Below are 14,039 nucleotides of genomic sequence, written 5' to 3' on the forward strand. Positions count from 1 at the left end.
TCTAGATGTAGATCTAACTTACTAACCTGTGTAGTTTAACCTAATCACCTGAATGTAGGTTACTGAACTAAAAGTCTGACACTCAGTGGTGCTTGTGGTTATCTCCACTAATCCTCATCGTGACCCTTAGAATGCCATCACACAATCGTGGCAGGTTAAAGGTCAGCAGACAGACAAAGAGGTCACCATGGCAACCATAAGTGCTGAGCATCTCCACTGTTGTCTGTGAAAAGAGGGGGATGCTGGCTTCAGACATAATGGGAGAATCGCTCTTACTTTGTGTCGTGCTAGTTAAATTTGGGAACAGTGAGGGCGTTGCTGCACACAGCTTTGAATATCTGCAGCCATCGCTGCTGGACGCTGCTGCCTGGACTGCCAAGTCTTTAATGACACGTGTTACTCTTCTGACAAAGTGTGCACAAAGGAGGAGTAGGAAAGGTGCAGGAGATAAATGAGTTTGCATTTGAAGCTGGGCCAAGCTGGATGTAAGCAAGCTAGTTACTATTTGCACAATGTAGTGCCCAGCTGCAGCTCTATTGTCCTGAACTGAAAGCTGCCATTATAGGTTACCCCAGACTTACCTAAAGTGTGCCTCACCAGGTGCATGGACTTGATAAACACAGTTACAGACAAAGACACCAATAGTCACACGTGATAACTTACAGTATGTATGAACAAAATAAAGCTGTGCTTTCTGTTTTTTGTTATTTAAATTGAACTCATTTGATCTCATATATTTTATGAGACAACTTGGGGCAATGTAAAAGTACAAATAGGTTGCAGTGTAATTATGTGAACAGTGGTCAAATGAGAGCAAGATACATGCTGATATTAAACAGTTAAATCAGATGAAAATTCTTGAAAATTCTTAATCTTTTGATTTTGGCGGATATTGAAGGTTTTTCCTGTCAAATTAAGAGAGAGCACAACTACCTGTGAGGGATATCTTTAAAATGGTGGAAAAGGCTGTGAGTCGCAGTGTTTTTAATTTCATTTAATGGTACTGACATATAAACGTTAATAACTTTATCCCTGACAGCTAGCTTCTCCAGTGGATAAACACTGAGTCAGCATAGCTGGCTTGAAACATGTTAGGACTGTTTCAGTCAAATATATGCTCTACAAATAAAGAAGGTCTTTTCTCATTAACTCCACTATTTTATTTCTGGCAACTACGTGCTGACATGTGGATTTGTGTTTAGGACCAGGTGTCCTCACAACCCAGTACGAGACAAAGCCACGAGGGGACCCTCAAACCTGAGCCAAAGCAGACAAATTCAACTGGAAAGCTTCGCTCTTACTGACCACTTCTCCTTCTTGCACGAACCATGGAAGCTCACAGATGTACTTTTTTCAAACATTATTTATTTTTCTTCTACTTTTCACTATGTGTTCTCAAAATGTTTTGTTTTGGGGGGGGGGGGGGGGTTTAAGCAGTTTTGGCATATTTTTCTGTTTTGTGGCAGAGCAGAGTTTTTCCTGGCTCACAATGGGCCTTTGGGGGTAACAGGACAGTAAACACAACTGAGCAGTGAAGGCAATGAGTCTCTTTTACCTTATTTGACCTATTTTTTTTGTCACTTTTGACCATTTGATAAACAAGAATGTGAATTATGCAAATGAAGACTCAATTTAAAAAAAACATTCAGAAAACAATTTTAAGACAATCCTGATTATTTTTATTTGGTTTTTGCCCCACCCTCTGAAATTTCTTAGAGGGTGGGGCAAAATTTGCAAGGAAAAAACAACCTGAAGAGTAAAACTCAACCAAACCCTAGACAGGCAGCTCCATGTAATACAACCACGCACAGAATCCGCATGCCCCTACATGAACTCCTCTTTGGCCTCTGCACCTTCTTTTCCACACACTCAGAGTTAGAAACGTTTGCTGGAAGGGTGTGTGAGCTTGATTAGCAAGACTGGCCAGTGAGTGTGTCAATGCATTACTCACACTAAAGCACATATAAAGCACACAAATAGCAGTTATAACAGAAGACAAGCGATAAACTTGCTCAACCAGTTCAGCATTTAGAATAAGGCATAGGATGAAGTTCAGGACTTCACCTACATTTCACCAGGATGACAGCATTCACCCAACGCTTCGCTTGCAACGCTTGGTGCAGGCTCCATGACAGTAGTCATTTTCAATTTAAAAACCTGTTTTCAAGCCACAAACACAAGCACTGCTGTATGGGAGGCAGCAGGCCAATGTGATGTCAGTTAAGAGCAAAACAACTGGGCTCTGTTGTTTGAATAAGGGTGGGTCAGCAGTTCTACGTCACTCTGTACACTGTCATCCAGCAATGACATTGTACATGCAAGCCCTCATAAAAACATGCACAACATCAAGAGTCACCACCAGATATGCTGTAAGTGTGTCACTGAGTCGCTCAGCAACTCAGCACACCCTCCACCCACACACACACACACACACACACACACACACTGACCTACAATTCAGGGTAATCCCAATAGCATGGCTGCAAATCTCTCCCTGGCCTGATCTTTCCTTCCTCACCCACTCTCATACTGGAAATAGAAGTCTCTACTACTAAGAATGCAGGTGTTATATAATCAGCCCTAATCTGTTTCTGTCAATGCTACCGCTCTAAGGGTTCTGCTAGGACATGCATGCACGCTTGCACACACATGGACCCTCACACACAGTTGTTCACTCACTCCTCACTACAACAGTTTGACTAGAAAAGTGGTTGAGAAAGGTAAAACTTCACAACAGAGTATACTGTATATGTGAGAAACTGAAATAATAAAGTGGGCGGAGGTCTTGGTGAATCTGCAAAGTAACGCTGGCCAAAAAATATGCACCATGGTACTAGTTAACTTTCTGTTGTCTCACTGTATCTCACTGTACTATTACTGTTATCAATAATATTTCTGAATAACTAACCCTTGGCTCATAACTCCTTCTTCAGTCAGAAGCAAATACATCATTTTAATGCTATTATTACAAAGAAATATGATCCACAGTGCTCCTTGGGCCAGGGAAAATGAATCATTAAGTCAGCGAACTGTCACAGAACTTCAGCTCATTGCTTAGTGACACTGGAGTAAAAATAGGACAGCTGGTGTTTGCACGATAATAGTTGAATCATTTGGCATTCAGTGACCACTGTAACTAGTTGCAGCAATTAACTGGTAACAAAAAAGGTTGAGTGCGCAACATGCTATGGGCGACAGCTTGGGTTGCAAGGCAATTGCACAAGTTCTAAGGTGGATGGCACCCTGTCCTTTTTGTGGTTGGATTTGAACTGATTGCAATCAGTCTCAGGCAGATTAGCGAAGCTCTGCAAACAACTATTCTAATTCATAAATGCAGACAGACTGACGACACATTGCAATCAATCAGTCTGCATCAATGTGTCCCCTTTGGGGTTATGTCAGGAAGGCCATGGGGCGAAAAACTGCCAAATCAAACATGCGGCGCTACCCGCTGTGGTGAACCCTCGTGACAAGGCCAGTGAGTGTAACTCGTGTGGACTGAACTGGTTGTCGACTGGTTGTATTCTGGTTATTTTCCTATATAAAAGCAAGGTTGTCATTTTGCAATTAAATCAATGTCCTGAGCAATTATTTGTGCAGGTATTTCAGAATTTCTGTTTCAAATCTATGAGGTTCTAGTTCGACCCTGAATGCAGTGAATTTGAATTTCTGTTTAGTGTCCTTTTCTGTGTATGCAGACAGGAACAGATTTAAAATTTTTACCAATTTATTACAGTTAATCTCTGTATTACCACAAACAGATTGCATTTAAATGCCAACTTGACCCCATTCACATACAAACTGAAAGCAGTCTTGCGTTCTATCATCCTCTTAACACGGCAAAGTTGGTTTGAAGACAGCAACTGATTGCGAGTGGTTTACACAGGGGCTTCCATTTCTAAATCCACCATTTCAAATGCAACAAGATGACACGTTCATTGCACACAGTTGCAGTCGTGTATTCTCTCGATTGACTTTTGTACATGTTAGAACTAATTTTAGGTTTTAATGGTCACGTTCAAAGCAGGTATAGATCAGGTATGGAGCCAGTTTGCAACCTTACATGCTCCTGTCCTCAAGTCTGAGTTTTTGCCATCAGATGTGACCTCCTCCACTTATTAAAGAACATTTTGTATTTGCTTTCATGTGATTCCATTACTCTGTTTATTACCCACATTGCCTGTTTTTAGTCTTTTCATTGATATATAATTAAGTATCTGGCTTTCATCTTTCTGTCAAAAGCAATTCATAAACCCTGTTTTTGCTCTTTATTAAAGTTTATTATTATAATATTATTATTATATATATAAATACATTACATAATTTCAAGGTATCCTTATTCGATTCACTGTTTTATCATAAAATATGTCCTTTGGTAACTTGGAGAAAAAAAAACATGAAATCTCTGTAACTACTTACCCCTTCAGAAACACTTGTAGGCATCACATGCAATCCATAAAATAGTTATAGTCTGGATTGCGCCATAGATTGCATACACACACAAATACAAACACACATGCATTCGCACACAAAAGACCAATCCTCCAACCACGTGCTGAACGGCTGCCAGTCATGTGACAGCTTCTTCCCCTCTCTCAACACAGGGTATTTTCTCTGTTCTCACAAAGTGGCCTTAACAACTATTCACCAACCCCTAACCCTGACCTAACCGTAAAACATGCCTTCAGCACGCTGGACTTTTTTGTGGCCCCCATAATGGGGACATGCGCCCAAAATGTGACATGCTAGACAGATTTTGGTCCCCATGGCGTGAGTAATACCTGGGCCACACACAAATATGCTCACTTCCCCTTTCACCCTGTGCATTTCCCTACAAATAACAGGAAGACGGTGTGAAGTTCAGCAAGTGGCATCTGTTGAGACCCACAGAGAGAATTCACAATAGGAAAGTGAAACTTTTTGTTTCAACTGTCTGGTCTAAGTCAACTCACGATCACTACTATTTGCTAGCTGGCGGCTGGGAAACCTCAGAGATCAAAAGCAATGCACTCAGACAACAGCAACCACAGTTTTCTCAGCTGATTCAGATCAGCTGTATATTCAAACTCAAATCATTCTCTAAATGTACCTTACATGCTGAGCAATGTCTGAGTTGCTCTCAAATGTAGTAAAAAAGAGGCAGTAGGCCTCACCTGTGCAGCAGAGTGAGTGTGTGGAGATGAAGGTCTTCTCCTCTTCAGTTCCACGCATTTCCTCAGTTTACAGATTTGGTGACCGGTCCTGCGGTTGAGGCAGCAGCTGCACTGGCCGCAGTTGATCTTCCTGAGGCACGGTTCGCATTCCCCACACCTGCGCCGCTTTTTCCCCTCCTTCCTCAGCAGTTTTGAAGCGGCCCAGGCGAGCGAGCAGGCCCCCTCTTGCGCCCAGGATCCGGGTTGAACAGATAAGCTGGGGTCTCCGTAGCCGGCCTCTGATTCAGTCTCGAAAGAAAAAGAGGATCGAGTGCTCTCTGAGCTGCAGGAGAAGGTGGAGCTGCTGTCCAGAGAGGGAGTCGAGATCTTTGGCACCAAATCCTGCTCTGGCACTGCTACCTGAACCTTGCTGAGGTTTAGTTCTAACTCGGTTGAAGGGGCAGCCAGCTGGGAAAGTAGTGCTGAGGACCCCAAAGGTACAGCCTTCTGGCTCTTGTGCTCCAGTGGCTCTTGAATGAATTCACTATCTTTGGTTTGTGACTCTGCTGGTGTGCAAGCTAGACTTTCTCCTTGATTAGGAAGCACCTCTTGGCTCTGTGGCTGGTGTGGTCCCCCGTGGCAGGAATCCCTCATATTGCTAGGTTTGAGGGAGTCTGTACGGATAATAACTGGCATATTTCTTTTCACTACAACCGCCTGCACCATCAGGGCTGCTTCAGTCACAACTGAGCACCCTGGAATTTGAGGTTTAGCACCATGAGTGGCAGGTTGAATATCTATCTTACTCAGAACTTTGCCAAGTGACTCTGAGGTGGAAGGGGCTTTGGTGGGATTTGAGGTAGCTGTGTTGGAGACCGGTAGCACACAAGCAGGTAATTCTGACTGTGCTGTCAGTCCCTTGTTAGAATGAGGTGGATCTGGGGTTTGACAGGCTGGAGTGCCAGTTTGGGGGTGCGCAGGAATGATGGAAACATCATTCTCCTTCTGTTTCCTTCCTCCATCTTTATTCTCACAATTACCCAACCTCCAAGTGATGTCCTCAATCTCTTCCACTGTCTCTTTTTGCCTCTGAACTGGCTTTGTTGCTTCTATTCTCTCTTTCCTCTCATGATTTATCTCCTCTCTTCTCTCATCATCAGGTGTGACTCTTTCACCTGTTGTTTTATCTTGCAATATCAGGATGTTGTTTTGCTCTTGCTGTGCAGTACACACATTATCTTCCTTACCATCGCTGGCAGGATGATCAAACTTTTTTCCAAGGATAGCTGAAGTGTCATTTCCCTCACAGTTGCCCTGCACCTCCAGTGAGCCTGTAGTGGTTGACTCTGAGGACTCATGAGGTGCTTCTTTACTCCTTTCACTGCAGAGTTTTATTTGTCCATCAGCATCATCAACCTCTGGGGCTCCAGAGACACTCTTCAGATCACCTTTACTGTTATGGCTGTCAGTAATTTTCTCTTGCTGGGTTATAGGACCATCACAGCTGTTCTGCACACAGTCTTCCAGTGTGTTATTACACAGTGGTGAATCAGCTTTAAAAACGCTGTCCTCTTTAGCACCTTTGACTCCGAGACCCTGGTCTTTGACATTTTCAGGAGTCTCAACCTCCGTTTTTGGACCAACTTCCTCGTCATCACAATTTTCCAGTTTCTCTGCTTCTTCATCAGGAGTTAAATCGTTGATTCTGGTACTCGGTCGCTGGTTTCTTTTGTTTCCGTGCTGGGGTGCTGATCTTCTCCTAGTGCTCCCCCTGCTGTACTTCCCTCTACTGCAAGGTTTAGGAGGCTGGCAGGAAGTAACAGACACTTGTGTACCCCGCTGGGACTTCCTTCGCCCCAGGGGGTCTTGTAACTTGCCACAGTGGTCAGGCGGATTGCTCGCCCGTCTAAGCCTTGCAGATCCTGTTACATTTAGGGAATGGTTCACTCTGCTGGGGGACCTCCTGGGACCTTGAGCAGCAGGTCTACTAAACTCTCTTCCATGGGGACTTTGGCTTGACTGTGCTTGGGCCCTGGTTTTTGAACTTCTGGGTTCTCTGGATGTTTTCTGGGTCCTCTGTGCAGCTCTTCCTCTGGTTTTATTTGAACTGCAAGTTTGCCTCTTGGTGCGGATCGCTTTCTGGGTGTTCTTCCTCTGAGTAGATGTCTGTATCCTGGTGGGTCTGGTAGTAGCAGGCATGGCTGAGGGTATGAAAGGGAGGATTTCTGGCAGCCAGCATGGGAGCCAGGTGAATGTTTATCTTTTGCTTAGCACACAATTTTTCTTTCTTAAAAAAAAATCCTCCTCTTCTGTATTTTGAATGCAAACTACGATGCTACCCTGATTTTGCTATTGCAGTGCATGACCTAAAAAAGGGAAAACAAATGTCACAATTGTGCGTTTTCAGTGTAATAATGACAAACTGTTCATGCACTCAAACACCACATGACTATAACAGTGTAATAACTACAGGAAACGACAGCTTTTCCAAGCATTGTGTACAAAGACGAGTCAGATAGGTTGACGTTAATATAATAAAATATTTTGAGTATCATAAAAACAAACCAGCTATATATAAAAACTATAGCTTCCACGGTGCCTTAACAGTTTAAAGGGCAGACACGTTGAAGAGCACAGGGCTCTGGCCGGAGGTCGGATCCTGTTTTCGTCTTTCTGACTGACGGAAGAGGGGGTTATTACCGTGGAAGAAAAAAAAGCGCCTTCAGCGTCGCTTTCAATTACTGTTTTGCACTTGACCGCTGTCAGTAAAATCACAGAGGTGATAAGAAAACCTGTTCTGTCCCCGGTGTTGTTGTATTTACACGTTTACAGCTGAAATGCTCTACATACCACAGAAAGAGAGCGAGAGCGAGAGAGACAGTTGCACTGTCTGAACTGCTAATAATACCCCGCTCCAGCGAGACAGCGAGACCTTGTATTGGTTTCCCTCCTCGGCAAATATAGAGCGCTGGTAAGTTCAATCCTCTTCACACGATGACACATGGACATGATACGGGAAGGAGCACCGACGGCGTGAATACGCAGCGACGGGGAATGGCTGGTTTTCGGCGTGCTTCGTGTAGCCTTTGGGAGCACGACACCCGTTAAAATGTAAATCCCTCTTATGTCTATCCATTCAGGGCAGCCCCGCTCACACTCCCTCCACCAGACGCAAGCAGGCTACAGTCACTCCGCTGGCTAAAAAACTCTCGTCTGCTTGAAGGGAGCGGGGGGAAAACCTGGAGTGGAGCACACTCCGTTTCGCTTCAACCAGCCGCCTGTATTTCAGTATTACAGTCACGGTGTTAGCATGCGGCGTGGTCGCTAATGGGTACTTAGCTAAATATTAATTAGTTAATTAATTAAGCGAGTTTTCTTCTTTTTCCTTCGTTAATAATTAAAGAAAGACGCTGGGTAATATTTTAGAATATTTCTAATAATTTTAAGGCAAATTTCGTCTCACCGGTGACGTTTTACTTTGCGATATAAATTTCACGTCGATATCAAAGAAATTCATAAAGCTATATTAAAAAAACACAACCATCCTCTTACGTCATAGTTGCGACGTCGTTCGCCGTCATTATCGCGCGACGTTTTTCTGCTGAAGCCGTCAGTCTGTGGGCGAAGGGCATGAGCGTGCTCACCCTTGTCAAAGCCTCATATCGATCTGCATTTGCGGCATTTAAACGTGACTTTCAGCCTTTCGGCTGACTGACGAAGTGTGGGCTCCGTAAAAACCAGGAGTATCTAGAGGAATGAGAGAAACGAGAGAAGGAGGCGACTCAGCGAAGGAACAAAATATTTGTTGACTTTAATTCCTTGTTCGGACTTATTAATAGTTCTGATTATACTGTGAGTATGGTTTTTAAGACGGCCATGGGTGCTGTCGTCTCTTAGCTCCCTGCTACTTGTGACTACTAACCTTCACAGTGGTGCAATTTCTCAGTGACTAACCTTACACAACCTCCATTTGGCCATTCAAAAAGGACAGCTGGCTTTGCTTATGGGCCCAATTTTGTATATTTTAAGCAATACCTTAAAACGACACCCACATGCTCACAATCTCATTTTCCTTTGCAGTGTTTTTACCGAACCCGTAAAGTCATGGATTTGGCAGATCACTGAGCAGGGACGATGACATCGGAGGCTGCGGTCTCCACACGCCCCACCATGAGCAGCACCCCTTCCAAGGGGGACTACCACTGGGTCCGCTCCTTTGTGGCTGGAGGTAGAGTCTGACACATCGGCTTACAAGCAGTGATGTCTCCAGTCACACAGTTTCTTTGCCTTAATTTATTTTTTATGAATGAAGCCAGATTCATTCATCGTTATTACTGATAATAGTGGTGGTGGTTATCACTGTTATCTCACAGCAAGGTCTTGGGTTTGAATCCCATTTGCATGAAGCTTGCATGGGTCTCCACTTCCTCCCACAGTCCAAAACATGCATGGTTTTAGGTTAAGTGGCAATTCTAATAAGATGACGATCAATGTGAGTGCCTCTGCCTGTTTCTTTTTGCTAGCACCAAAGTACAAAGTGTTGCATGTGACCAACAAAATACAATGAACTTTGTAGACCAATAAACTAATAAAGCTACATAAATAGTAGGGGGGGGAAAGTTAAACATTCTCATCTGACCTGCTCTTCAGCTAAAATGAGGGTGTGTCTCTGGCAGGTGTATTAGTCAACAAGAAAATACTCTATATTTCTCCTTTAACTAAAAGTTAGATTTTCACTTCACAGTTCAAAATTTACACCTGATATATGAATAATAAGAAAAACATTAACATCACATAGTATAACAGCTTTGTAAAAGTACCAATTAAAGTGCACTCCAGCACTGTTTGATTAAAGAACACGAGCACTTTCCTGCTAAATTAATCATTATTTGCATATTTCATCTCTGTAGCTTTAGTGCAACTCACAAGTAACACCGATGTTGGCTCAGATTGGCCGATCTTGTTTGGACAGGTTACCTGTGTGTCTGACTTGCCACAAAATGTTAAATGTTTGACATTGTTGTGCAAGAAAAGGGCAATTACTTTTGCTTGTTAGTTGTAGATAAATAAAAAGAAAATACCAATCATTCATCTGTTTCTGAATGGCATTTGCTTTGTTTTTAGGTGTAGCAGGATGCTGTGCCAAGACTACCATCGCTCCTCTGGACAGGGTCAAGATTCTTCTTCAAGCCCAGAACCCCCATTATAAACATCTGGGTAAAATAACAATAGTAATAATATTGAGCTAACAAGTATTTGCTTCCACACGTCTGTATAGGAGTGAAACTTTAGGACTTTCTTCGCAGGAGTAATTTCCACTCTCAGAGCTGTGCCAAAAAAAGAAGGCATCCTTGGCTTGTACAAGGGTAATGGGGCTATGATGGTCAGGATATTTCCTTACGGAGCCATCCAGTTCATGGCCTTTGACAAATATAAAAAGGTACAGTATGCATTTTATTGTGGAGTGCTGCTGTCAAAGGTCAAAGCTATAAAAATGATTAAACCTCATGCTGTGTGCTTTAATGTCCGTGTATTTTGTGCTGTATTGGCATCACAGCATTCGTTTCATCTTTGCATTGTTTTATTGATTTTCTACCCAAGCTGATGTTGCCAATATTCCCTTTACAGCTGCTAAGAAAACAGATAGGCATCTCTGGACACATCCACCGCCTCATGGCAGGATCTATGGCAGGTACTGATAATACCTGGTCTGTGACAGTTGGGTGTCTTGCACTCCTCTGACGTAGATAATGTGCCTTCCTCTAAGCTAACCATCATTGCTATTTGTTCCTCTTTAATTACTAACTATGTTTAAATGTTTCACATACAAGAGTCCGCTGTGAGTCAGTGTGTTCTTTGTGTGTTTTCAGGGATGACTGCAGTGATATGCACTTACCCTCTGGATGTAATCCGAGCCAGGCTGGCCTTCCAGGTGAAGGGAGATCATCGCTACACTGGAATTGCTAATGCTTTCCACACCATCTACCTTAAGGTGATCTGCTAGTGATCAAATAAGCATCTAATAAACTAAATGCTCTTCACACAAGATTGTAGCCTTTAATTTAAGATCAGCTCAATTTGCCTGCAATACCCGTTTTTACATTTGCTTCTTTTTTTGTGAAGGAGGGAGGCGTCTTGGGCTTCTACAGGGGACTTACTCCAACACTTATAGGAATGGCGCCTTATGCAGGTGATTTTTGGAAATATTTTTGATGCTAGTATGTGAAGGACAACATAAAATGCATTTTTCCCTCCCACATATATAACCAGTGTGGGTTCTGTTGCATTGTATGCTCCTAGGTCTGTCTTTCTTCACCTTCGGGACCCTGAAAAGCCTGGGTTTGAAACATTTCCCAGAGCTGCTTGGACGGCCTTCCTCAGACAACCCCGATGTGCTCATTTTGAAAACCCATGTCAATCTTCTCTGTGGAGGGGTTGCGGGGGCTATTGCTCAGACGGCATCGTAAGTGACTGGTTAATTTGCGATGCCCAGCAGGGCTTTGCTGTTGATTAGACTGATTGACTGATGGTTCATGTGTCACGCTGTATGCTGTCTCACTAGGTACCCTTTGGATGTGGCTAGAAGAAGAATGCAGTTAGGCGCTGTGCTTCCTGACTCAGAGAAATGTGTGTAAGTATCACTGTTGTTCGCTACATTCACCTCATTTATATGTTACAAATAGTTAAATATTTATTTTCCTAGTATAAAGACAAGATGTTTTAATTTTAAAATGGAAAGAAAACAAACAAAGAAAAAAAAGGTTTGTTTTTTTTAATGTGGTCTGACATGATTTTACATTCACTGGTCACTTTATTGCTTGCCCTGGGTTTGAGGCCTTCAGAGCTGCCCTAATTATTCATGGCATAGATTCACCAAGTTGCTGGAAACACTCTGCAAAGAATGCCATGTTTAATGATGGCATCACACAGCTACTGCAGATTCATCACCTGCACACTGATGATGCAAATCTCATCTTCCACTGCATCCCAGTTGGATTGAGATCAAGTGCCTATAGAAGCCGTTTCATTCATGTCATGTTCAAGAAAGCAGTTTGAGCAGATCTGAGCTTTAGAAAACTATCATTCACTGGATAATTTTCCCTTTTTTGGGAGCATTCACTGTAAAGTCACTGTAAGTCCCAGTAGATCAGAAAGATTCAGACCAACCCGTCTGGCACCAACAACGATGCCACTTTCAAAATCACTTAAAACATGTTTTTTCTGATGCTCAGATTGAACTTTGGCAGGTTGTCTCGGCCATGTCTGCATACCTAAATGTATTAATTTGCTGCCATCTGATTGGCTTACTAGAAATTTGCGTTAAACAGTTAAACAGCTGAGCTTGACAAAGTGGCCAGTGAGTGTATGCAACACATTCAGAGAGAAATGAAGGGGTAATTGGTTCTTAGGTGTAATGTCGTACTGAGGGGAATAATAGAAAAACACCTCACACAACACAGCGCTGATGAAGTTAACCTTTTTTTTTTTCACAAGTCGCTCATCAAGCTGAATAAATATTTGATTCTCGTGTCTTTGCTTTTAAAAGCACATCTGATTATAATAGTCTCAGTTTTTATGCATTCTGTAACAAGAGCTCCATAATAAATAACATTTGTCTCCCATTTATGTCTTTCACTTCCTTGGTAGTGTTTGTACATTGACTGCTTAAAAAGGTTGATTTCACATTTGGTTTTGTGTGGTTAACTTAATGATTAAAAAGGAGAAAATTCCTGAGGTTTTGTGCTTGTTTAGTCTAGATATGGTACTATTGATTAAAAAGGGAAAAAAAGGGCCGACATTTTTAGTACTGTAGTAGTAACTGAGTTATAAAGCTACAGCTACATACCATTCATAGCTGTAAAGTTCACAGATGCCAGTATAAACACTTCTCACCCTTCTTGTGTTCTGTTTACAATGTTATGTAAAAAATCTTTTGGATGTTTTCACAAGTACAGTTCATCGGTCACTACCAAAGACAAGTTTTGGTGTGATTACAGCTGATTTATGCAACCTCAAAGGTCACGAATAAAAATCGCAAATTTTTCATTTAAAAAAACAAACATTATTTAAGGTAGTTTGGAGATTAAATCATTTAAATCTGTTCCCCATAAAGACAACCTCAGTATATATCAATAAAAACGTGGTTTGATGACTGTTAGAATAGTTCAAGGATACCCTGAGCACCTGAAATATGAAGGAAACCGCTCAGTTTGTTTTCAAGGGATAAAGAGTTAAAAAAATACTGTTTTTCTTTTCTCTTCTAAAAGGTGTATTTATTTATGTATTCTGTCTTTACCTAAACAGGTCACTGATCAAGACACTAAAGTACGTGTATAATACGTTTGGGGTGAAGAAAGGATTGTACCGAGGCCTTTCTCTCAACTACATCCGCTGTGTCCCCTCCCAGGCCGTGGCCTTTACCACCTATGAGTTCATGAAGCAGGTCCTCCACCTGAACTAGTGGCTGTTTTTTGTACCTCCCAGGCTGCACCCAGGCCTTTGTGCTCCTAGACTTAATGCCAGCCGACTTCAACGCTTCCTTCATCTGAAGGTTGCTCACTATGTCTTAAACTCCTGAGTGCAGGAACTGCCTTTTCCTCACTGAAAAAGGGATTTGAATATGAAATGAAAAAGCAACTCCATGTCTGTCCTGTTTCATTCCTTCTTACTTTTTGCTTTCGTAATTCAACAACTCATAATTTTAATTTCTTCCTTCATGCTCATAAATGGGTGTAACCTGCTCCACAGTAACCCTAACATTATTTCTTTTTAAAGCTGCATCATTCACAGCATGCAGTGATCTGAGAAATGCATTTTTATAGTGGTGTTTTCTATGTTCTGACCTGGTGAAGAGATTTTAAGATGCATAAAATGATCCAACTAAGCTCTGTAAAGATATATATATAT

The 14,039-nt window shown here is 42.3% G+C and overlaps 2 protein-coding genes across 4 annotated transcripts in view; one reads left to right on the forward strand and one right to left on the reverse strand.

Moving 5' to 3' along the window:
* Positions 1 to 8,088, reverse strand: part of tet1 (tet methylcytosine dioxygenase 1) — a 36,925-nt gene extending 28,837 nt beyond the window's left edge. Inside the window, exons 1-2 of one of the 2 annotated variants that reach the window (XM_005743803.1) lie at positions 8,065 to 8,088; positions 5,154 to 7,498 (exon numbers count right to left, since the gene is read on the reverse strand). In XM_005743803.1, coding sequence (XP_005743860.1) covers positions 5,154 to 7,331 — 2,178 coding nt within the window. In that variant the 5' untranslated portion in view covers positions 7,332 to 7,498; positions 8,065 to 8,088. Of the gene's footprint in view, positions 1 to 5,153; positions 7,499 to 7,982; positions 8,038 to 8,064 lie in introns of those variants that run through there. The other variant, XM_005743802.1, reaches the window with a different exon arrangement.
* slc25a16 (solute carrier family 25 member 16) lies at positions 8,041 to 13,872 on the forward strand. Of its 2 annotated transcripts, none has more exons than XM_005743801.1 (10): positions 8,041 to 8,103; positions 9,213 to 9,360; positions 10,257 to 10,349; positions 10,439 to 10,572; positions 10,761 to 10,824; positions 11,003 to 11,124; positions 11,256 to 11,322; positions 11,433 to 11,595; positions 11,695 to 11,763; positions 13,437 to 13,872. In XM_005743801.1, exons 2-10 carry the CDS (start codon positions 9,267 to 9,269, stop codon positions 13,591 to 13,593), a joined length of 963 nt encoding a protein of 320 aa, XP_005743858.1. In that variant the 5' UTR covers positions 8,041 to 8,103; positions 9,213 to 9,266; the 3' UTR covers positions 13,594 to 13,872. The 2 variants fall into 2 exon arrangements, with proteins under 2 accessions (XP_005743858.1, XP_005743857.1); XM_005743800.1 differs by lacking the exon at positions 8,041 to 8,103 and adding an exon at positions 8,714 to 8,984.
* Positions 13,873 to 14,039: the final 167 nt, after the last annotated feature.

This window comes from Pundamilia nyererei, unplaced genomic scaffold (assembly GCF_000239375.1).
Source record: "Pundamilia nyererei isolate P.nyererei 1_Seehausen unplaced genomic scaffold, PunNye1.0 scaffold00136, whole genome shotgun sequence".
NCBI lineage: Eukaryota > Metazoa > Chordata > Actinopteri > Cichliformes > Cichlidae > Pundamilia > Pundamilia nyererei.